This window comes from Anoplopoma fimbria, chromosome 19 (assembly GCF_027596085.1).
Source record: "Anoplopoma fimbria isolate UVic2021 breed Golden Eagle Sablefish chromosome 19, Afim_UVic_2022, whole genome shotgun sequence".
Lineage (NCBI taxonomy): Eukaryota > Metazoa > Chordata > Actinopteri > Perciformes > Anoplopomatidae > Anoplopoma > Anoplopoma fimbria.
The window spans coordinates 5,228,031-5,250,728 of NC_072467.1; the positions used below are offsets into that span (position 1 = coordinate 5,228,031).

The 22,698-nt window shown below is 42.3% G+C and overlaps 2 protein-coding genes across 2 annotated transcripts; both read left to right on the forward strand.

The window, feature by feature from the left end:
- The first annotated feature begins 263 nt into the window (after window positions 1-263).
- Window positions 264-4,265, forward strand: armc10 (armadillo repeat containing 10). The gene is made up of 6 exons (XM_054620831.1): window positions 264-793; window positions 981-1,126; window positions 1,330-1,464; window positions 1,558-1,734; window positions 1,899-1,970; window positions 2,139-4,265. The coding sequence occupies exons 1-6, from the start codon at window positions 535-537 to the stop codon at window positions 2,388-2,390; spliced, it is 1,041 nt and encodes a 346-aa protein (XP_054476806.1). The 5' UTR covers window positions 264-534; the 3' UTR covers window positions 2,391-4,265.
- Window positions 4,266-5,496: 1,231 nt separating this feature from the next.
- On the forward strand, window positions 5,497-21,900 carry LOC129108895 (DENN domain-containing protein 5B-like). The gene is made up of 21 exons (XM_054620819.1): window positions 5,497-5,809; window positions 10,062-10,171; window positions 10,985-11,693; window positions 12,313-12,500; window positions 13,613-14,110; window positions 14,288-14,519; window positions 15,631-15,781; window positions 16,188-16,278; window positions 16,415-16,534; window positions 16,625-16,777; window positions 16,932-17,010; window positions 17,104-17,179; window positions 17,406-17,534; window positions 17,636-17,757; window positions 18,024-18,169; window positions 18,467-18,585; window positions 19,168-19,352; window positions 19,528-19,610; window positions 20,138-20,264; window positions 20,491-20,665; window positions 21,704-21,900. The coding sequence occupies exons 1-21, from the start codon at window positions 5,686-5,688 to the stop codon at window positions 21,885-21,887; spliced, it is 3,801 nt and encodes a 1,266-aa protein (XP_054476794.1). The 5' UTR covers window positions 5,497-5,685; the 3' UTR covers window positions 21,888-21,900.
- The last annotated feature ends 798 nt before the right edge of the window (window positions 21,901-22,698 follow it).

Genomic DNA, 22,698 nt, shown 5'->3' on the forward strand with positions numbered 1-22,698 from the left:
GAAACATTTGGTCGGCCACTCTGAGCTGCCTGTCAGAGTTGCCAGATTGGACCGTTACTCCGTTTAAATGAACGCGTAAACCTGCTTTTGGGGCGGATTAGGGTGATTCAGGCCACGTTTGTACTTTCTTGTCATTTTGTTACAACTTAATTTAAACTACAATCATATTCAAATTGTAATTCCCTTGTAGCTCTGTGATACAATAATTGCGAGGAGGTGAAATGTCCGCTGGGCGGGTTCTAACTGTGATTGGGCTTCTTTTTGTCCGTCAAATCTGGCAACACCAGCCGCCCGGAACAACGCCACAGGACGTTGTGACAGCTGCAGCTCCTCGGCTAACTCCTCCAGGTGTCACAACTATGCGTCCTTCGACATCAGTCTGGGTGGATATTATCACGTCAGGGGTCTCGATGGGTTTCCGTCAGCGCTAGCTAGCTGAGGAGCCGGGTTAGTTAACGGGCGAGTCACAGCGTTTCAGAGCATCTGCAGCTAAAGGTGAGCTAACAGAGCTAAAGCAGCAGCAGCAGCAGCAGCATGGGCGATGGCAGCGTTGCTCCCAGGTTGGGGAACATGAAAGCGTTGCTTGGAATAGTTGCCGGAGCTGGAGCTTCTTACGGGTTGTACAAACTCATCACCGGGGGGAGCTTCAAGAGAAACAAGAAAAGTGCTGCAAATGAAAGTCCTGGTGTCAGGAGCAGTCCGCCCAGTGAAGCCACCCTTCAGCCGGGCAGCCTGCTGGCCAGAGTGTCCGGACTGGATGTCGTCTGTCCCCGACCTGTGGATGTTGCATCAGGTACCACAGAGAGCTTGCACAGTAAATACATCCAAACCCAAAGGGAATATCCCAAGATGAGTTCTCAAGTCATAGAGACTCAGTAACAACAACTACAGCTGGGTGGTAGGCATTCACTGTCTCTTCCTGTGCAAACTCTTGTACAATATCCTTAAATGTTTGTTATGTGGTTTGTCTTTCTCTGTAGGTGAAGTCATCCACCAGTCCCCCGGCAACCTGGATCCACAGCACTTGAAAATGCTGCTGTCATGTCTGCAGACCAGCAATAATCCACAAGACAGATGTCGGATACTTCTTACGTTAGGGAATTCTGCTGCCTTTACTGTGAATCAGGTACCGTAAACGCACCCTTCTGCTAGTTAGGTTAGTTCTGGTTGCTGTATGTTAAATTGTAAGGTATGTCATTAGAAAGTGATGTAGCTGATGTACTTTGTCAGTGGTGCCAGTCAAGTTTTAGTTCATACTGTATGACATTAACTCTTTTCAGTCATGTTTTATTAATCTTTTAAAAACATTTTTCTTTACTATTTCTCCAGAATCTTATACGGGAATTTGAAGGGATTCATATCATAGCTGGTTTCCTCTCTGATCCTACGGCAGAGGTTAGAGTGCAGACTCTGAATTCTTTAAATAATCTGTGTATGAACATCCAAAACCAGGAACAAATAAAGGTATGTGGCCTTATACGCTACAGCAAAAATAATGCAATCTGTTGCTGAATATGGTTTTGTTTTGTTTTAAATATTCATGTCCATGCCTTATAGGTCTATGTGCCACAAGTGCTGGAGCTGATTGAGATGTCACCAGTGAACTCTGACCTTCAGCTTGGTGCTCTCAGGCTGCTGACAAACCTTTCAGTCACAGATAAACACCAACATTTGCTGAAGGAATCAATTACACTTTTACTCTCTCTACTTGTTGTGAGCTTTGAAGCATTACAGGTTGGTGTCTTTTCAGGTTACACCTTGTTGATAGCTTTGACATGTTTTGACATTAATACCATTTCAAACATTTGAAACTTTGTAGCTCTTAGAAAACAGATAAGGCCAGTAGAGCTGTGAATGTAATATGTATGAATTAAGCACTTCTAATATTTGCGTTTCAGGTTCAGGCTTTGAAAGTCCTTGTGAATTTGTCATCCAATCCAGATATGATGGATGATATTGTTCAATCTCAGGTATGAATAAAGGGAATGTGTAAGTTAGTACGCATGGTTCTGCATTAAAATGTCATCAAAAAAATAGATTAGATAATTCAAATTAGTTTGTAGTCAAACTCTTGTGTCAGTCCAAGTTTGATTCTAAATCATCATTTTGATGATGGTCTTTTCACCTTTTTGACATAGGCACCAGCTTCAGTTGTGCTGCTGTTTGATGCACGAACGGCCCCTGCTGTGCTTCTAAGACTGCTGACGTTCACAGGGAACCTGAAGGCCTGGAGGCCCTCTGCACAGGTGGCTGATGAACTGAGGCGGAAGCAGGATTGCCTCTTCCGGGTCATGTTGGATGAGTCTTCCCAGCTCCACAGCCGACTGGTCCAGCTGCTTTCACACCCTGATGTTGAGATTCAGTCCCAGGTGGCCCGCATCTTGACATAGACCTCCTTCTCTGCACTCTTGATCCATGCACAGCTTTTGCTTTCACACATTTTACCAAAGCTATCACTGTTCTAGTTCAATTATATATCTGTTGACATTGATCTTATGATAGAGAAGGCTGCATAGCCTCCTGTGGATGGATACTCAACTCCCACTCTCACTCATTCTCTACATCTACAGTATTCCCTACATCAGTATTATAACCACACATAAGTCAATTATCTATTTCCCCTCACTAGCCACTCTACCCTGATTTTCACTTCCTTACACTACAACTAACTGATGAGCAATGAGTGGGCAGGAAGAAACCATTCATACGGTAAAGAGTAAAAACAGGCCACTTATCCCTGTTTTTTTCTTGTCAGAGTTTTCTTCTCTTTGCCAGTGACTATTTTCCTTCAAAGATCCACAGTGCCCTTACTTCTGAGAATGTCGACTGCTTCCTCTGAGGACATGCTCCAGGTGAAATTTCTGAACCCAAACCCACTGCCAAACATTTTCTAGAGAAAGTGTCAGAATGATCTGTGTAGCACAACCTCACTTTCTACCCTTCTGTGGCTCAGAGAGACACTTAAATGGAAAGCTGATGAGTTGTTTGCCACGTAGCATGCCTTGGAGACCCTAATGAATGGCTGCACTACAGCTCTTGGCCTAGCTTATTTATCAACATGTTGGTTTTAAAGATCATGGTCCTAAAGATCTTTTATGTATGAATTTAATTTGAGATCAGTGCATCATGAGTTTTGAGCTAAAGGGAGGTCAACGTACAGGATGGTTGGCCTCACATTTTGTGACAATGTAGAGATGCACCGATACTGATATCGGTCCGATACTGACTCAAATAGCTGGATTAAGTATCTGATACCATTATTTTATGAGATAGCAATTCAGTAAATTCATATTTATGTATTTATTTTTTACATTTTGTTTTACAAAGTTGTAAATTATTGTTAAAGTCAAGCCTGATGTTCCTTTCACAAATAATGATCTCAGTCTCTTCCACACAGTGAGGCATACAGCTTATTAATTAAACACAGGTATTGGATCGGTACTCGGTATCAGCCGATGCCCAGGTATCAGTATCGGGACTAAAAAAGTCAGATCGGTGCATCCCGAGATTAGATTTATTGAATCACTGCCTCCCCTGAGTTAAGAAGAGCTTGTACAAGTGGTTGGGACACCTGATGCAACGTAAGCTGACGTTGAAGGTGAACCAACCACACGTGCCAGGGATAAAACCCCAGGTTTGATCCAGGATGTACTGGTGGGGTTTCAACACTTCACACCTGTGAATCCTCCTGGGAGGAGCTGGAGGAAGTTGCAGGGGAAAAGGATGTCTGGACTGCTATGATTGTTTCAGCTACCACAAATGTCGTGCAGATATGCAGCTTGAAAATGAATGGAGGAGGGATTGACCTCTGACAGAGCAGTCCGCAATAACAATAATTGTATATGAGCATTTGTATGCAGACAATGATTATTGAATTACAACAGAGATTGAATGTTAAATACAAGCCTTGTTATGTTTAGTTATGCATTTTCTATGTGTCGGATCCACATGTTGTCTAACTGGAGGACTTGAGTTGTGGACCCATCTGCCGATTTGTTAACATCTGAATTGCATGAAAGATGTGACGAATTTATGACATGAGCCAGGCCAGGTGTAAAGAAATGCTGCATTTTTAAGTTTGGGCACTGACTTTATTAAACCCAAATCCTAAATCTCTCTCAGGCAAAATGGTTTACCAGAACAGATACAGCACGAAGCTGATTTACTTGTGATCTAGATTATCATATTTATTTAATGAAGTTAGTCAGCATTTGCTTATAAAATGAGAAATATGTTTGTTGTGTCTGTTTGAATTGTTCAATAAATGCCTGATATGACAAATTATGGATTTCCACATCCTTTTTTCTGCAGTTTATTCAAAAATATTAAACTAGAAGCATTCACTAAATTTGTGAGGAATTTGTGCCTTTTAGCCATGCATATACAATACCATGTTAAAAAACAAAGCAAGAATCAGGGTTCATGTCCAGGCCATGGTGTAGAGAATCTTGTCCAACCTTTAATTTCCAGCAGGTTACTATTAATTATTGTTAAGATCTTTTCGCAAGTCTTTCCCACCACCACACAATTTCATCTCTTTCAGGGTGCTGCTTCTAAAATCACAACGAAGTTGAAGAAAAGTGAAAACATTTCATTTATTCTCCGGTTGCTCCTTCCAGTGTGTGATATAACCAAGTTTACATAACTGCTGCATGTCTTTAAATCTCAGTGCCCTATGACTGTTGTTGGCCTAAATCTGTGGTTGTCTTTTATCATATTAACCTTATTGACCTCTCAGGTCATATAACTATTGTCAGAGTCCAAACTAAACATGGAGATGCAACATTTAGTTTATAGAGGTCCCTAAATGCACCACAGAGTTGGAATACATATTTGACTGAGCCTTAAAGGGGCTATCCAGTTCTTATTGCTCTTCCATGAAGTTGGAAGATTCAAAAGAGACAGATTTTAAAAGACTGTTCTAACTCAGAGCAGGAGAAGCTGAGATATCATGACTTTAGTCTCTAGTGAGGGTCAACCTCCGATGCAACAACATTTGTATATATGTGTATTATATCTGTAAAAAAGACATTGAGGTCTCAAACCAAATATTAAATTGTTCTCTCGAACTTTAGAAAGCTCCATCTAGAGCCTCAAAGACATTATACAACCGTTTGCACACATGCAGTAAACTGACCTTCATGTGTAAAACCTTGTAGGCCCACTTATATCTATCAAGAATAAATAAAAACATATATGCTATTTAACGTTTTAATTAGCTTTCATTTAATGTTTTAATAACGTTTGAATATAAAAAATGTAAAGATCTATGGGATTTAATATTGCATTTCTGGTTAAACTGGGATATTAAAATGTAACTAAATCCCTTTGACAATTCCTGATTTTTGTGCCGTGGGCGTGGATGATGGATCTGGACAACACCCTTTAAAATGAGGCTGATTTAACACTGACGGTGATGCGTTCCGGTCTTTGTCTCCCCCCTCTCTCTCTCTCTCTCTCTCTCTCTCCCACAGGCCCACGTACATCCTCCTCCTCCTCCCCCTCTGAACACAGCGAGATGACCAGCGCTGGATCCCGCTGAGCTCCATCAGAGTCACAGAGAGCACAGCGCTCGGATCAGGGACAGGAAGGACGACGGGGGTGCAAACACATTTCGGGGATCAGCCGCGTCAGCTATGAACCATCCACAACGTTGATCAGAAGACAAACGGGAGCTCTCACACCATGAACGCGTCGAGGATGAACGGCACCGCAGCGGCCACCGGATCGGCTTCTTGCCGCTTCGCCCACTATTTTGTTGTGTGTGGAGTGGACACGGAGACGGGCCTGGAGCCGGACGATGGAGCAGGTAGACGGTCCAGAAACACGAGCCAAGCACACCCGAGGACATGTCATGCTTCATGTAACACCTTCAGCATTTCATATAGGCCTGTTTGAGTGTGTGTGGGGGGGGTGACAGCCATTGGAATAGGGTTTGATTGGACGCCACATTCCTCTTCCTCACAAAGCGTTGTTGATAACATAGTATCTGCGTGTAGCCTCTGTAGAGGAGCCTTTATTTAGGCCAATTTTTATTTCAAATAAATTCCATCAGAATTTTGCTAATACATTTTTTTGGGGGGCAGGATTTTTGTATTATTAAACACATGGTTTAAAAAGGAATATTTTTGAGCAGTTTACAATGCAGAATAACAAAAAACACAAATTCAAGATAATTATCTTTTTTTTTTTTTTTTTTTTTTTTTTTTTACCTTGAATTAATATAAAGCAAGAATTGAAAAGGGCAAATATACTCCATCACCCCATAGTATCACCCTTTTGTATTGTCTCTGCTTGGGGGAAACATATTATGGTCCTGTTTAGTGTGTTTTGTTTATATTTTATAGCATCACTGTGTGTCAAATGCGAATATAGCGTTGTTGTTTTCTGCAAGTCATCCACTGCTACACCGGGATGAGGAATATAGCAGAGAAAGGGTTGGAAAGAGAGAGGAAAACAGCATCCTTTCCTGCCCTTTTAATACTGGAGCACAGATGGAGCATCCAGGCAGTGGTTCATGGATAACACAGGAGGACTGTGTGTGAGAATGAGCTCCCAGATATAAATAGAAAGAGATATACAGATGTAAAAGCAGTCATGGCTGGTTCGTCTGTTCAGTTCTTTATGCTCTTAAACAGAGATGGTCTTTTTTGTTTAAAGCAAAACAGGTCCTTTTCTCACTAAACACAAAGGTGGGAGAAATTGGATGCTGCGATGTAGGTGGATGTGGGGGGTTGCCACGGCGATGACAGCCGCAGTGGTGGTTGTGATGGTGCATTTGAGGTGGAAAGCTTCTCAGCTGCTGGTTGTTAGAAATAGAGACATCAAGTGGCGTTGCTTTCTCCCACACTGAGGACAGATTCACACAGAAGCTGTGTGTGTGTGTGTGTGTGTGTGTGTGTGTGTGTGTGTGTGTGTGTGTGTGTGTGTGTGTGTGTGTGTGTGTGTGTGTGTGTGTGTGTGTGTAAAACGGTGCAGGTGTACCAACACATTGAACGTCACTTCCAGGATTGCAAACAATAGTCACACCCTGTATTCTCCCGTTCTTTTTCTTTCGTGGCAGAAATTGGCTCACATGGAGCAGCTCTTCAGCTGTAACCATGACATGCCTTTCTCATTCAGCCAAATGTCCTTTTTAATAACACAACTGTATGTTTTAGGATGAGCTCTGTTCACGTTGGAACACATGGCTCTGCTGCAGACTTAATTACTGCTCTAACTAACCATCGGGTGCTTTGATATCTGGCTCCCTGTGGCGAGTATCTCTGAGCTCCACCAATCTGCTTATGTAACAGCGGGTCATCTCAGACCCACTGCAGCATGGGGGCTCTGCTCGCTTTTTTCAAGGGGATTTCTGTCTCTGTGCTTGATTTAACATCCATATTCTGTAAGCTGCAGCCAAAAGCAGGAGATGTTTATTCGATCATCTGCACAAGAGTTTGGATGTATGAGGTAATACAGTATCTCTTTTTGTGTATGTGTCTTTAGAGAATGCCTACCGAGACACAATCTGCCCTTGTTGGCTTCTCAATGGATGCCACTGTGTTTCCTGCAGCCTAATCAAATTTCACGTGACGTTGCCAGTCGCTGGATGGCCGAGGCTTTAGCACCCGACTGTCACAGGGGTATGACATCACTGGAGGGCGAGAACTCCCTGACCGAGCATCTGAGAGCTGCATTATAATGTTGAACTCTTTGCGAAGAGATGTACATGTTTTGTACTAGTCTTATTGTAGGCAGAACTTCCAGCCTGAGTTATTTTATTTTTAGGCACTCAATATTTACTTTTATCCTTTATTTGAAGCATACAAGCCCAGCACCACGTCGGTGTCTTTGGCGGAGATAAAGAGAGAAATAAGTCTTTCTTATTTTGTCACATGATTCAGCCTTCAGTGGACGGACAAATTTGTAATGCAAAGAAAAAGTGATTGAAACAGTTTGAGCCAAAACGGAATAACTCCTCATCCGTCAGTGCTAGCTGACATTTGCTTTCATCTAATGTCTTTCCACTTTTTATATCTTACCTCATCTACTCACGTGATGATGTGATAAATGGGAAGGTGGGGGTAACTCAGCTGGTGAATATGACAGATGTCTATGGCCATTCAATCACCTCTGATGAAGTGTGCCTGTTTTAGGGAAGGGGCACCATTCGGGGACAAAGATTTATAATATTGATTTTATAGTGGTAGTGAAGCTGATACTACAAGGTGATTAATCCATGAGTCACTAGACTAGTTTTAAACCAGAAATGCTGAAAATGAACTAGTTTCAGCATCTCAATTGTGTGGATCTGCTGATTTATTGTTATTTCTTTTTTTAATTTCTGTATGTGACGGAAAATTCAATACATTTAGGCTTTTGGACTGTTGGTCAGACAAAACAGGAACTGTTAAGATGTCACTTTGGGTTTCAGTTAATTATGATAGACATTTGTCACTATTTTTTGACATTTTTTGGACAAAATGATTAACAGAGAAAATAATCGTCAGATTAAATGATTATGAAAATAATCATTTGTTGAAGCCCGTTTGATGATATAAAGTATTATACAATCATGAGCTCATACGTGGTTTATGTAAAACTGTGTTTGTGCGTGTGTTAATGTGGTAAGAGGACTAAACATGTTAATTACAGACAAGTGAAACAGACATTTAAGCTTTCATCCAAACACTAAAACAAACCTCCCTCTTCCCTCATGAATGTGGTCAGTACAACCTCTTTGGTGGGAGCCCATATCAGGAGGAGTCTGGGTCTTAATTGGGTCAGCTGATGAAACTCGGGGTGACGTAAACCGCCGACGGGCTTTGTCTTCATGGCCAACTTCGAGGCCACAGCGAAAAGTGCTGCCATGGCAACTGGGCGCTCAGTTCTGCCTCTCAGCGCCGACACCAATTTGTATCCTTAGCAAAGAACATTGACTCCCCCTCTCATCACTGTGATCCATTAGCTTCTGTCTCCAGCCTACCAGTCTGACTCAGTTTAACTTGAAGTGGTGCTCTTGCCTCACTCAGCCTGTGGCGCAGTTTCCTCTCTTGGGGAGCTGTGCGTCATCTCGTAGGCAGGTGAGCTCCAGGATATTCCTGAATGCTGAATGAGTGTGTCAAATTTGAAAGAGAAGACTAGTTAGTTTGCCAAATGCAGTTGTTTTTTTCGTTCTTGTTACGCAGTGATGTCGGTTGAAGCTGAACATGCGCTCTGAGAATTCATGGTGGATTAGTGAAATGGGGAAAACAGAGAAGAGTACTGTTCAAGGGCATCCCCCTCAGAAAGTGTATGAATAATGAAAGTACACCATTGACTACTGTCAGTCCATTACACACACACACACACACACACACACACACACACACACACACACACACACACACACACACACACACACACACACACACACACACACACACACACACATATACACTTTATTTCTATCTTCAGCAGCTCCTCTTCCTCTGCTCATGCTCACACAGACAGCGCTCTCTATGTAACTTGAACTAGGAGCTTGTAGAGATGAGAAACTTGAGCCGGAGAGGGCAATGCACTAAATCTGTGCACTGAGTTTTCTTGCGTGCACAGCAATTTCAATCCTTTCATGTGCATGTAGATGTTATATAAATATCTCTCTTCCTTTATTCTGAGCCTGAGCGCTCTTGATGTATAAAAAGCAGCATATTTTTATCTCGTGCACTCTTTCCAAGCTTTAAGAGTTTCCTCCTGCAGAGTGTCAGGGATAAGGGTGTTGTACCGCTTTTCCAGTCTGTCGCTATGGTAATGAGATGAATTACATAACTCTTGGAAGGGCTTTTCCTCTTTGCTGCAGAATGGACCTTGCTGTCAACAACAGATGAACTTTGTTTTTGTTTTTCAGCCCGTGTCAGATTAGGTCGTCCTGTCAGAGCGTTACCATAAATCAAAACTGCTGTCATTTTGTGATGTCCTCTGTTCTGTCCTTCACATCGTGAAATGAAGTCTGTCTCAGCAGAGCCGAAGGTCAAAGTCCACTCTGTACTAACATGATATTGCAGTAACTCGCTTTTTCTCTGCGTCTGTTTGTCTTTCAGGTGAGGGATTTGAGCAAAGCCCCATCCGACGATCGTTCAAGTCCAAGGTTCTGGTGCACTACCCTGAAAGCACAGACAGAAACCCTTTCAATAAAGATGCCATCAACATGGTGAGACCTTTGACATAAACGCTCTTCTTCTTTCTCTCACAACATTGAAATGGAAGGACAAGATGTGCTCGTTTGTGTGCTTTTGCTCGTCACAAATGACAAAAGAGGAAGAGGATAACAAAAACAACTTGGACAAAAAGTGTAGTAGGAGTCATTTATCTTTGCTTGTTCACTGCTTGATTTAGAATATACTCTTTTTTTTTTTAAATTGTTTTTTGTTGAAAAGAAGGTCAAGTTGATGGAAGCATAATCCCCAAAAGAAGTCTGCCAGTAAACACCACAGGGTTTTGTGTTATCCGTTTATGGGATCAGTAAAATATGTGGTCTTATTCAACATTTTTCATGTAACTTTATTGGGTTTTCAGACCCGTAAACACCTGCATGCACCAGTAGCACAAATACAACAGAACAAATACTCAGACATGTTTAACAATGAAGTTACTTGTTTCAATGAAATGTATACACTTTTGTTTAATTTCTCACATATTTCCTTTTAATTCTAAGAAGATAGAATCAATAACTTTTTTGCTGGCCACAAGCTTAATCTTTCTTCAGATATCTGTCTCTTCTTGTACAGCCTCCTCAATGTTCACTAGTTAAATTACAGCACACTTGTTCTGAGTGCCATATTCTATAATGGATTTTATGTTTAAATCGTTGCAGATGGGCTTCAGTTACAAATACAAAGAAGCAAGTGTATAGTTTAGAAAATCGTAAAGATAGTGTCAGTTATTGACGTCATTATTAACGGCTTCATTTGCCACTTTGTTCTTAACCCCTCTTTTTATGTTTTCTTCTCTGTTGTATCCTCAGCTCTGTATGCCGAGGGGTCTCTCCTTCCGTACGCGTGCAGACAGGATGGATCCCCAGTTTCACTCATTCACGATGTCTTTTGACGACGGTACACGATCCTACGGCTTCGTCCACACCTTCTACGAGGAGGTGACCAGCGCTCAGATCATCACTGCTATGCAGACTCTCTGTCAGATGCACCACGTGGAGCACCATTCAGCTTCATCGGCCTCCTCTCCTTCCTCCTCGTCTTCATCTGCCTCCTCGCCCTCCACCTCCAGCATGGACTCGTTAGTGAGCAGCTTGGACGAGTCGGACGCTGACTCTCTGGTTTCTGCTTGCCTCGGCTGTGCGGGCTCCTTCGACCCGGCTCGCGACACTCTGTACGTGTCCAAAGCCCTCTGCCTCCTCACGCCGCTCCCCTTCCTTCAAGCTGCTCGAGAGTTTCTGTCTCAGCTGCACCAGGCTGTGACGTCTCACACAGCCCCACCCCTCCCTATAGAGAGCTACATCCATAACATCCTGTACGAGGTGCCCCTGCCTCCTCCTGGCAGGTCCCTGAGGTTCCACGGGGTGCAGGGACCCATCGTGTGCCAGCGGCCCGGGCCGGGGGAGCTTCCTCTGGGGGAGTTTCCTCTTGGGGAGGCGTTCTCGCTGCTTGGTGTGGACAATATGGTTCAACTACTTACCTGCACACTTCTGGAGACACAAGTCCTGCTTTGCTCTCAAGGTAAGCATATTGCCAACATTTCCTGATTACCTCAGTGCAAATAAGGTCATAGTAAAGTCAAAGACATTATTAGTGTCATTAAGCAGATCAGTTTTAAAACACTGTGCCTTAATAAATGTTTTGCAGTATTTAGCAACACCCATAGCAAAGCAGCTGTTTTTACTCATAACAAGACCGTTACTAGCATCACATATATATATAACATCTAAATGTAAAACTAATGAAAATGGTCAAAAGTACAGGACATGGCACAAAATGAAACAAAATATCTATTTTTTCACAATTTACACTACATCACATGTATCCTACATTACCAGCCACAGTCTCTGGTAACAACATGGCAGATTGGTTTGAGGTTAAATACTGACATTGTAACTAACTAATGAATGTGGAACATCCTTGGTCGTTAATTGGGCTGTGCTCTGTGGCATGTAAACATGAATATGAATTAAGTAGTTTTATGAGCAAGTCACGTAAACGGCTTAATTAAAAGACGGTTAAAGGGGATGCACTTGAAAATCGGTCCTTCCTTTGGACTTATAGGTGATTTCTTCATGCTAATGCCCCATCTCTCTCTTTCTTTCTGTCTCTCTGTCTCTCGTCTTTCTCATCTCCTCAGACTACCAGCGTTTGATGACAGTAGCAGAGGGCATCTCCACCTTGCTATTCCCATTCCAGTGGCAACACATCTACCTGCCCATTGTTTCAGCACCTCTACATCACCTCTTAGATGCTCCTGTGCCATTCCTGATGGGTATCAAGCGCAGAGACGGAGCTCAGCGATCCTCCCTCCACCTGCCACACGAGGTACACAACTGAATCTTCATCTTTAGTTTCCTTTGTGAACATGACAGTCAGGATTTCAGGAAGCAGACATTTCAGTAAACGACAATGCACTTACTAAGAGTGCCCCCCCCCACAAATCCTCTCTGAGATCACTTTATGCTGCATGAATATCTCACTGAAGCCTCTTTGAAGTCGCTCTGCCCCAGAAAGGAGGCAGTTGGAAGACAGCCTGGGGGGGTTGATGAAAGCAAAAACGCAGAGCATGAGAGATCCAGAATAATGGGACCCGCTGAATAATTAATGACAATTGGGGATCTCCACTTATTTCTTTTAGTTTTGAAATTTGATGTATGGGTGGAAATGAACAAGGAAGTGTGAATATTTTAACCACACATGTAGGATTTGGTTGGATTTTGTTTTTCCTTCTTTTCACAATTTGACAAGGGCACAGTTTGACTCACATGGTCAAATAAAACCTACACTAATATTGTCGTCTTTAATATTTATACGCAGAAAAAACCTGAATGCAACCGAACGTAAGGGAAGATGACAAAACATTATTAAGAAGTGAAGACATCACCTAGGTTCATGAAGCTGCACAGAGTAAGAGGATGTCTGTATGTGTCCACTCTACAGTACATCAACTTCCCCTGAGGCTGTAAACTGACTGCCTGAGGTCACTGTTGAAGGTCGGGTTGCTGCTGACTGCACGGAGCTCCACTGCTGCTTACAGAAGCAGTATTTTAAATCAGTGCCTATCTTTCTCACAAAGTTCTGGACTTCATTGATAAGCAGCTTCATGGGCACAGTTTGGCATGTATTTCTGTATTTGTTTGCCAGTGTCAAAGCCTGATACTGAAGGTTTCCACATTTCCCTCTGTTGCAGTGATAACAGTAATCATTAGATAATCCTTCACATGCTAATATCCTCTGAGGGCTTATCGCGGTAAAATGCCAAGATTCTATTAACGGAAAGCAAATCTTCATATCTGATCTTAATTGGATGTTAAAGCTCAGCCACTGCATTGTGATTGGTTAAACCTGTTATGATTATCTGATGGAGTAGCCAGTTGAAAAGTGTTTTTTTTTTTTTATAATTCCAACTTTCTTTTTTCTCTCTTTCTGCTTTAAAGGCAAACCTGTGCTTTGTGGACATTGACAACCGCTGTGTCGAGGCCCCCGAGGACCTCCCCGTGTTTCCAGACCAGACCGAGTTAATCCAGGAGCTGAGTGAGGTACTGCTGCGTTTCGGGCTCCCTCCACAGGGCGGTGTGGTCACCACGCCTGCCACCGCCTCCCCTCGCCTGAGTAGCCTGGTGCTGGAGGATCTGATGGAGGACAGAAGGAACGGGAACCTCGGAGGCGAGGAGCTGGAGGTGCTGGAGAGGCTGCAGGCTCTGGCGCGGAGGTGCGGAGGAGAAAAGACGTCCGATGGAGGGAAGACGCTGGGACACGTGTTTGAGGAGGAGGAGGAAGAGTTGAAGGCTGCAAAGCTGAACATTCAGCTGAGGGAGGTGTTTGCTGGACGTTTTGCTGCCATGTTTGGCCGGTATGAGGAGTTTGTCATCCACAGCGCTCTTGATTTGGACTCCTGGTTGAGCAACCGAGAGGGGGTGTTCAGCTTTGATAAGGTACTTCAGTAGATGTAAATGCACAAAGTTTTATTGATAGATCAAATGACACTACTGTGTTGATGCCAATTATTTCCACATATATAAAGATATCTTATTGTGTTTTTGAAATACTTTGTGACAGAAACATTATACATACCTGTCCTTGTTGTGTTTGTGCTTGTCAATGTTTTTTAGGGTTCCTTCCTCTCAGTTCAGCCTGCGACCCACTTGCACTTCTTGTCCCGGTTTCTGGAGACATCCATGTTTTCTTCCTTTGTGGATGGAAAGGTGATATCTCGCTGGGCCGATAGAGATCCACTGCAGCAGCTGTTTGACAGCCGTCTGGAGAGAGAACGACTGTACGACACAGATGAAGAGGACTCCCGTAACTGTCGCTACAGGAAATGCACCACAGTGTTTGAATCAGGTACTGTGATAGTGTTCTTTAACAAAAGAGGATTAATTAAAGCACTACGACATACATGTTTTTACAAAAGAAGAAAAAAACATACAGTATTCCTGCATAATTGACCACAAGGGAAAATATGCAACAAAAACAGAAATCTGGCTCAAATGTTACTGTTAGTATATCATGGATCAATGTTGCTATAAGTTGTCTTTGTCACCAGATAAGCCTTGATAGTTCTCGGCTTCATTTCCATAGATGTTGCACTTAAAAGTAACCTAAATTATTACATGCAGTCATTTGAAGAAGCTGTACATTTTATTGACAACCTATGACAAACCAAGAATAACATCTGGATGTGTCTGTAGTCTCTTTTCAGCATTTAAAAAGTATGTATGGGAAAAAGTAGTTTATACCCCCAATTGGTAGATGGAGCAGAACGATGATTGAAGTGGATGCCAGATTGTCCAGAGGGAGAGTGCAAATCTGTTGCCATCTGTCCTTCTGTTCGGGCTTATACTGTATGTTGATTATGTTGCTATCCTTTCTGCAACCACCATTTCTTCTCTCTCATTTGTAATAAGCACTCTGCTTGAGATGCCTTGTGCGCCAGAACATTTAACTATTCAAATAGTAACTGATGTAAAGATTTCTTAAATGGAAATCAAATCTAATTATCTGATGAATAATTTAAACGGAAAAGGGATGGGATATAATTTGAGTGGGAAAAGACGGGTAGAGTTAAGGAATTAGAGAGGGGTGAACTAAAGGATACGGTAGGGGATGAGCATTATGCAGTATTAGCGGAGGACAGGGCTTTGTGTCATGAAAACTGTTTCAAATCTTCTGCTTTGAAGTCCTGCCAACCTCTGCAGAACATGTACTGCTTGCATCTCAATCTGGCTGTGTCACTATTCACATTCAGACTCTGCTTCAGAGCTGTTGTTACATCATATTACTCCATGCTGTTGTCCACAGTTCCAGTCTTACTTGGAACTAAACAAACTTCATAGCACTTAACCTGCTTGAATACAAGATGATCCCACTTATCGTCACTTCCGTGACTCGTCACGGCTCATCTACAGTAGATATCCCTGTTGGATCCTAACCTTTGCTGGGTTTGTCTCTACAGCTCAGGTCATCGAGCGCAGACTGCTGAAGGCGGACCACACAGCCATACACCCCCACCTGCTGGACATGAGGATCGGCCAGGGTCGTCACCAGCCGGGCTACTTCCCTAAGCTGCAGGCTGATGTGCTTGCGCAAGGACAAAACACCAACAAGTGAGCCTTTATTTTCTTCTGTTATTCAGTGAGAATACATAAGAATGGTGATTCCCAACCATTAACCCTTGTAACCTGAGCCCTGGGGCTACAAATTATATTTGATTTGAAAATAATATTTATAATTTAACTAGTATATCCACATATTTTAGGTGGAAAATAAACATCCAAATAGGATTACTAATTGGTTTGATGCTTATCTTTTTGTGAATTTACAAACGGTAGAGATAAATAGCCAAATAAAATGGATAAATAGTTAAATAGCTATAGCTATTAAATCCTGCTCTTGCCACACCAAGGAAAGGATTCTTATTACCTACACAACACATGTACTTTAAATACACAAACACCTCTCCATATACTCGGAATTTTAAATTTATTTGTGCTATCTAACCTGGATGAACAGGTGGTCTGGTCGTGTCACAGCAACTCGCAGGAATGACCTCAAGAGATCAACTGTGACTGAACACTCAGGAGTGGACAATGAACAGAGACCGGTACTTTGAAATACACACACACACACACACACACACACACACACACACACACACACACACACACACACACACACGCACACACACGCAGACCTTAGGAAGCTTGAGTCTGATATATCACCTTTTGTTTGTTTAACAGAAGCACACATTTGCGAAGAAGAACCTCCGCCAGGCTAAGCTACTTGATTCGTCGCCTCAAGCTGTCACTCAGACTCACCGCGAGTTTGTCGACGGGCTGCTGAGCGAGTGTCGTCTGAAGGTCAGAGCTCTATCTGCGAGGTGTTGGAGGCACTGCTGTCACTGATTTCTTAAAATGTTTTATCAAAGTTAAAGCTCTCTTGCTTTTCAGACCAAACGGATGTTGATGGAGAGGATGGGGAAGGAGAGCGTGGAACTGGGTCAGGGAGAAGCCAACATCACAGGCCTGCAGGAGAACACACTCATCCACGGTCTGTGTGACCTACTGGAGAGAACCTGGGGCCATGGTCTGCAGCTGAAACAGGTCAGACACATAACTTAACATGCCTTATCAGCTCAGATGACCTAAAAGAACATATGTGTGTTCCCACGTAAACAAATTCACATCACGCATACTAACACAAAGAGGTGATTGTATGAACTGGCTGAATATTGACTTGTGTGTTTATACTGAACAGGGGAAGTCCGCTCTTTGGTCCCATCTGCTTCACTACCAGGCGTCCCGGGTGAAGACGGAGACACCAGCTGAGTCTCCAGGTCAGAGCACAACCTGACTGATTTGTTTTTCTTGTTGCAATCAGTGAGCTAAGAGTTGGATTATCATTGGTGTATAACTTGCTCTCTATTTAGGGTCTAACGGTTCGGACCAGAGAAAGTTTGAGGTTGGCACTCCGCTCCTGAGAGGATCATTAATACAGGATATGAGGTAACCAGAGCAAACATACTTTAGTGTTAGAAAGGGTGGTGCTTCTCTGTGGGAGGAATTGTGTATGACACGTCTGTGTTTAAGGTTTGTTTTATGAAGAATGTAGATGAAAAAAAATCTGCTTCATTTAATCATTCAAATAACTGATATAGCGTCATTGGATGCAATGTTATGAGAAAAAGCTGAGCATTAGAACTTGTTTTTCACTTATCTGTTGTTTTTCCAGGTTTATCCAGACCATGAGTGAGGGTCTGTCTGAGGTGGGTCAGGCTCGGGCCTGGATCCACCTGGCATTGGAGAAGAAAATGCTGTCCCAGAACCTTAAAGAGCTACTTACAAACCAGGAGCTGCTCAGGTCAGAATTCACTCATAATTGACTTTTAATGACCAGTAGACACAAGGCTGGTGTTTTTGGATGTCATTTACATTAAGTATCTGCTCCTTGTCCCCTGACAGGCAGCTGTATAAACCTCATGCATTCCTGCTCTGTGAGGAAGAAAGGGAGCAGTTTCTGTTCCACCTGCTCTCTCTCAACACTGTGGACTACCTCTGCTTCACACGCGTCTTCACCTCCATCAGTAAGTCCTGTAAACTCTAACAACAAAATGTTAGAATTTACTGGCAGCTTTATAGCTTACGAGAACACTAAAAGTTGCCTTTGTGCTCCTCCCACTGACCTTATATACTTGAATTACACCTGGTATCCCATGGTTTCACACAGACCCTTTAGACCTCAAACAAAAGACTTTAAAACTGCCCCCGAGCTGTGAAAATCATTTTAACTGTGAGTATTGTGAGATATAAATGAATGAAGCTTTGCTCTTGGTCTCTTTTGTCTCTTCAGGTATTCCATACCGTGTTGTTATAATACCCATGAAGAAGCTGAGCATTGCAATGGCTACGGTTGACCCTTGGGTGTGTGTGTCGGGAGAACTGGGTGATTCAGGCGTCAGACAGATCCTGAAGAATACACAAGAGATTTTTTTCCAGGTTTGTGTACACTCTGCAGCAGTAAAGCCAATTTAATGTCATACAGTTGCTCCCGAAGGCTTGCCATCGGTGTGGACTGGATGTTGCATGAATGTTAGTTAGAGTCTGATGGTGGCACCTTGCATGGTAGCCTGTCATCAGTGTGTGAATGGGTGAATGATATGTAATATATATACTCCTGATTGTAAGTCGCTTTGGATAAAAGCGTCTGCTAAATGACTGTAATGTAATGTAATGTAATGTAATACAGGAGCAATGCTTAAATACACTTACTGTGGTTTCTGCTTTTCTTTTCAGTGCAAGAACCTGGGCAGGCTGAGCACGCTGCAGCTGGGACAGGAGAACTCTGGCTTGCTGGCCAAGTGTCTGATTGACTGTGTGATGGTGTATAATGAGATCACTGGACACACCTATAAGTAAGCTTCTTACTTTGACCCTGGTCTCATCAATTAATTCTTAATTTTAGTCATGTGACTTAAATTAAGCCAATGTGCCTTGGTAAATGGTAAATCTTGATTTGCTTCTGCATAAATCACGTCTGTCTGTGGAGTTGCGAGTGTGAGAATTGCAAATCCCAGGATCAATATGACGCTGGTATATGCACCGTTTCTGTCTTTAGTGGTTAATTATACTAGAGAGTGTTTGTGGACAACAGCTCCCAGTTGATAAAGACACAATGACATCTGAATCATCCTGACTGTCAAATATTGGGTGTCTAAGCTTCCCTAAATACTCCCACGAGAATCTTTGCAAGTTATACCATAAGTTCATGAACTGATACCAGTTGCTACCTAGTGTAGAGCAAATCAGTCTAAAGATACAAGTATCACCTTTGAAAATTGTTGTCAGTTATCTAAACTTAAAGTTATTTAGAAAAAATAACGATACACTCCCTCTACGCAACACAAGCTGATTTGAACAGATGGCTCTTACCTAATACTTGTATAAGAAATGTTTTGAAGTTAGATGATAAGGAACACTGTCTTCTCTCCTTTCAGGTTCCCCTGTGGCCGATGGCTGGGGAAAGGCGTGGGCGACGGCAGCCTGGAAAGAGTTCTCATTGGTCAGCTGGTGTCACCTGGAGGAGAGGAGGATGCTGGAAGGTGGACAGGGACGCCTCCGGAGCCAGCCTCCCCTTCTCAGAGTGTGCGGGCAGTGCTGGGATCGCTTGGCGGCCGAAGCAGTGCGTAGTGACAAATAACACATTCTTTAGTACAATAGCTGACCTACTTGTTGGTACAATAACAGATTCTGCTCCTGGATCACCTTTCTTTTAAGCTCCTGTCCACTTCCATCCATTGCCTGTCATCATTCATCCTCATGTTTCCATTTGTAACTTTTCTTATTTATATTGTCAGGAATGCTGTCTGTTGAAGTACAAGAGGACATGAGGGAGGCAGCAAATAACCTGGTTAAACACTTCCACAAACCTGAACAAGAGGTATGTGACTGTAAATTGTTAAAACAATATAAATCAAACCTGTTGGCTCACTAAGATAAAATGGTGTGAAAATGATTACTGCAAAGCATGTAATACAGCGATGTGCTATACTGTCAACCTCCTGCTTGTGTTATTTCTATCTCCAACATGGCTCATAACCCCGGCTTCTCCGGCCCAGGCTTCATTTGTTTTGTTCGTGTATCAGACTAGCCTCTCTCATCTCCACAGCAAGTTAAAAGCACTGAAGAGACTTGATGGATCGTTTTTCTGTAATGGGCGATGTTAAGAAGAAGATGTTAATTCATTAAAATAACATCTTCAGTGCACAGGCTTTAATGTTCAAGCATTTACACGTATTCTGTTTGCTTCCACCTTGGTAATGCAAGAAGAGCATTTTAGATTAGAAAATAAACAATCTGTTCTCTGTTGTGGAGGATTTTGAATGTCATATGTGGGAAATTACTAAAGCTGAAAGATGAGCCTCTTGCTTACAGTGCCTCTATTAACTCCCATTTCTCTCATCCCAGAGGGGAAACCTGACAGTCTTGTTGTGTGGTGAAGGCGGTCTGGTGCTTTCCTTGGAGAAGTTCCTCCTGCACGGGCTCAAATCAAACCGTCTTTTCCAGAGGAATGTGTTTGTTTGGGACTTTGTTGGTGAGTGCTGTGATATTTTACTTCTAGCTGATGTCCCCATCTAGTGGTGATGAATCTAAAATTTCACATCTCAAATTGCATGCAAGAAAGCATGATTGATGTGTTTTGTTAACAACCAGCAGTACGTCCTCTATCTCCATTGTTTTTCTTCTACAACCTAATTTCCCCTTATTGTCTGTATATTAATAAGTTATGAACTGACAGCATGACCAACTGTTTCCCATAGAAAAGGCAGTGTTTTCCATGGAGACAGCTGATCAGATGGGTGACCTGCACGGGTTAACACTGACAAGGGGTCCCCCTTGCGACCTACTGTGTCACTACGTCAATGCCATCAATGCCTCGCCACGAAACATTGGAAAAGAGGGCAAGTTCCAGCTGTTTGTCTGCTTTGGAATCAGGTGAGTGGTCATAATTTTGTTTGTAATCCAACAATAGCTTGATAATTGGACTGAAACGTATGTAATGAATTGAATTGAAGTTGAAAAACATCGATTTAAATCCATATTTAAAAAATAAATTCTGTTTGAAAATACTTTCCCCACTGCGGTCTGGGATTTTAAAGCATCCTGGTCATTATATAGTGATGGACAATTGTTCTATAGTTTCCTTCCTGAGGCCCAAAGGAAGCATCCTGCAGCTTGACACTAAATGTAACCATTTACATAAAATACAGCACAGGTAGGGAACGTGTCCGCCTTTGTCTTCTAAGGGTTGGACACGAGATGCAGAAAAGTCATTCAAATCTCTGTGTGAATTTAATAAAAGTTCAAAATATAAAACAGAACATTTTGTTTTTAATAACTAAACTGAAGTAATTTAGCTTCAAATTATTTTAATGTGAAAAAGGTGAATATCAATTAGATAACTGTGACATCATCTGTCACCAGATTTACAAAAATCTTTGCTTTCTAATGTCTCTGCATCAACAGTAAGAATGAATATAGATTGGTTTCAATCAAAGCTAAGTGGTATAGTTAGCTAGAATGTCAAAGCACATAATTGATAACATTTGTAGACATCAGAATTTTTCGGGAGATGATCCTGAGAAGAAGGTGGTGGTGGGGTCTCTGTGGCTGTGCACCATCAACTGGGTTTGGGTCTATTCGACCAGTAAGATCATGTTTTTCTGTCCTTTTCTATTTCTCTCCATATGTTCGGTCAATTAAAGTTGACCGCTATAAAAGAGTAAGAACATATAGACATATGTGTTTTCAATGCTTGTAACTTTAAAGATGTGACATCTTGTCTCGTCGTGCTGTGGACTGACGTTGAATGAACACTGAAAGCATTGTTTTGTGTGGTTGAAAGCTGTTTCAAGATAAAGTAAATGCGCTAGTTCTGACTTGTAGTCAGCTGACTCACCTTTCAACCCAATCCATAACTTCATCAGGCACTTATGGGACCATTATTGACCACTTACCTGTTCCTCTTGGTAGGGACCGGCTTCTCTCTCATTGGCTCCCCCTGCTGGCTGACTGTACCCTGACAGCGGGGACATATGAGGACCGTGCTCTGTTGCGGGACCGAGCTGCTGTACATTCCCTCTCCCGCATCCTGCACACGCTCAATGAGTTTACCATTACCCTGGAGACTGCACTGGTCAAAGGAGTTGACCTCTGACCCCAACAGACAACCCCCAGCTCTGTGACCTACTGCAGGAATGCAGATGGGTTAAAACATTCATCTTGCCGATCAGTGGGGAAAGGAAGGACATTCAGACTCTTGGGAAATGTGACTTTTTCATAAAAAAAGACAGTGGACCAGAACAAGCATCGGCAGCCCAGGCTCCAAACATAATGCCTTGTTCATTGATGTAAATGTCTTATATACTGTATTTGCTTCAGGAAATAGTCAGATGTTTCCATGCTTGTTTACACTGTGAAATTCTGTTTCCTCAAGGAGAAATAGAAAGTAATTCATTATCCCATATTTACAGTAGATATTTCCACAGCTCACACCATTAAATGTACCTGACCCTAGGACAACTATAACTCTCCTTCAACTGCTGTATTGCTTGCACTTGAACTTTAAACTAAGCACATGCATGGCCAAAATCTGTTTGTTTTGTGTCTAAGTGTGTTGTGATCTGAAATATCAGGACTCAGGCCTTATTGTATAAAAAAAGACTTTACTTAATTCATTGGATATCTAAGTAAATATACTCTACATAGATAATGTTCCCACTCGATAATATGTTACAAAATGTTATATTATTATGCTCTTGTTATGCTGTGTAACATCTTGCCTGTTTATCATTGTTTACTTCAGTTTGGGGTCACATACTGAAGAGTTGTACTCATGCAATCCTCTGTTGGAGAAACCCTGAAACCAAACCAGTGTCCTAATTGTGTCAGGCTTTGTCACTTTGTCAGAAAGCTTTTTCCCCCTCTCTCATTGTAAATATGTTGTTTAATTAGACCTTTGGTATATT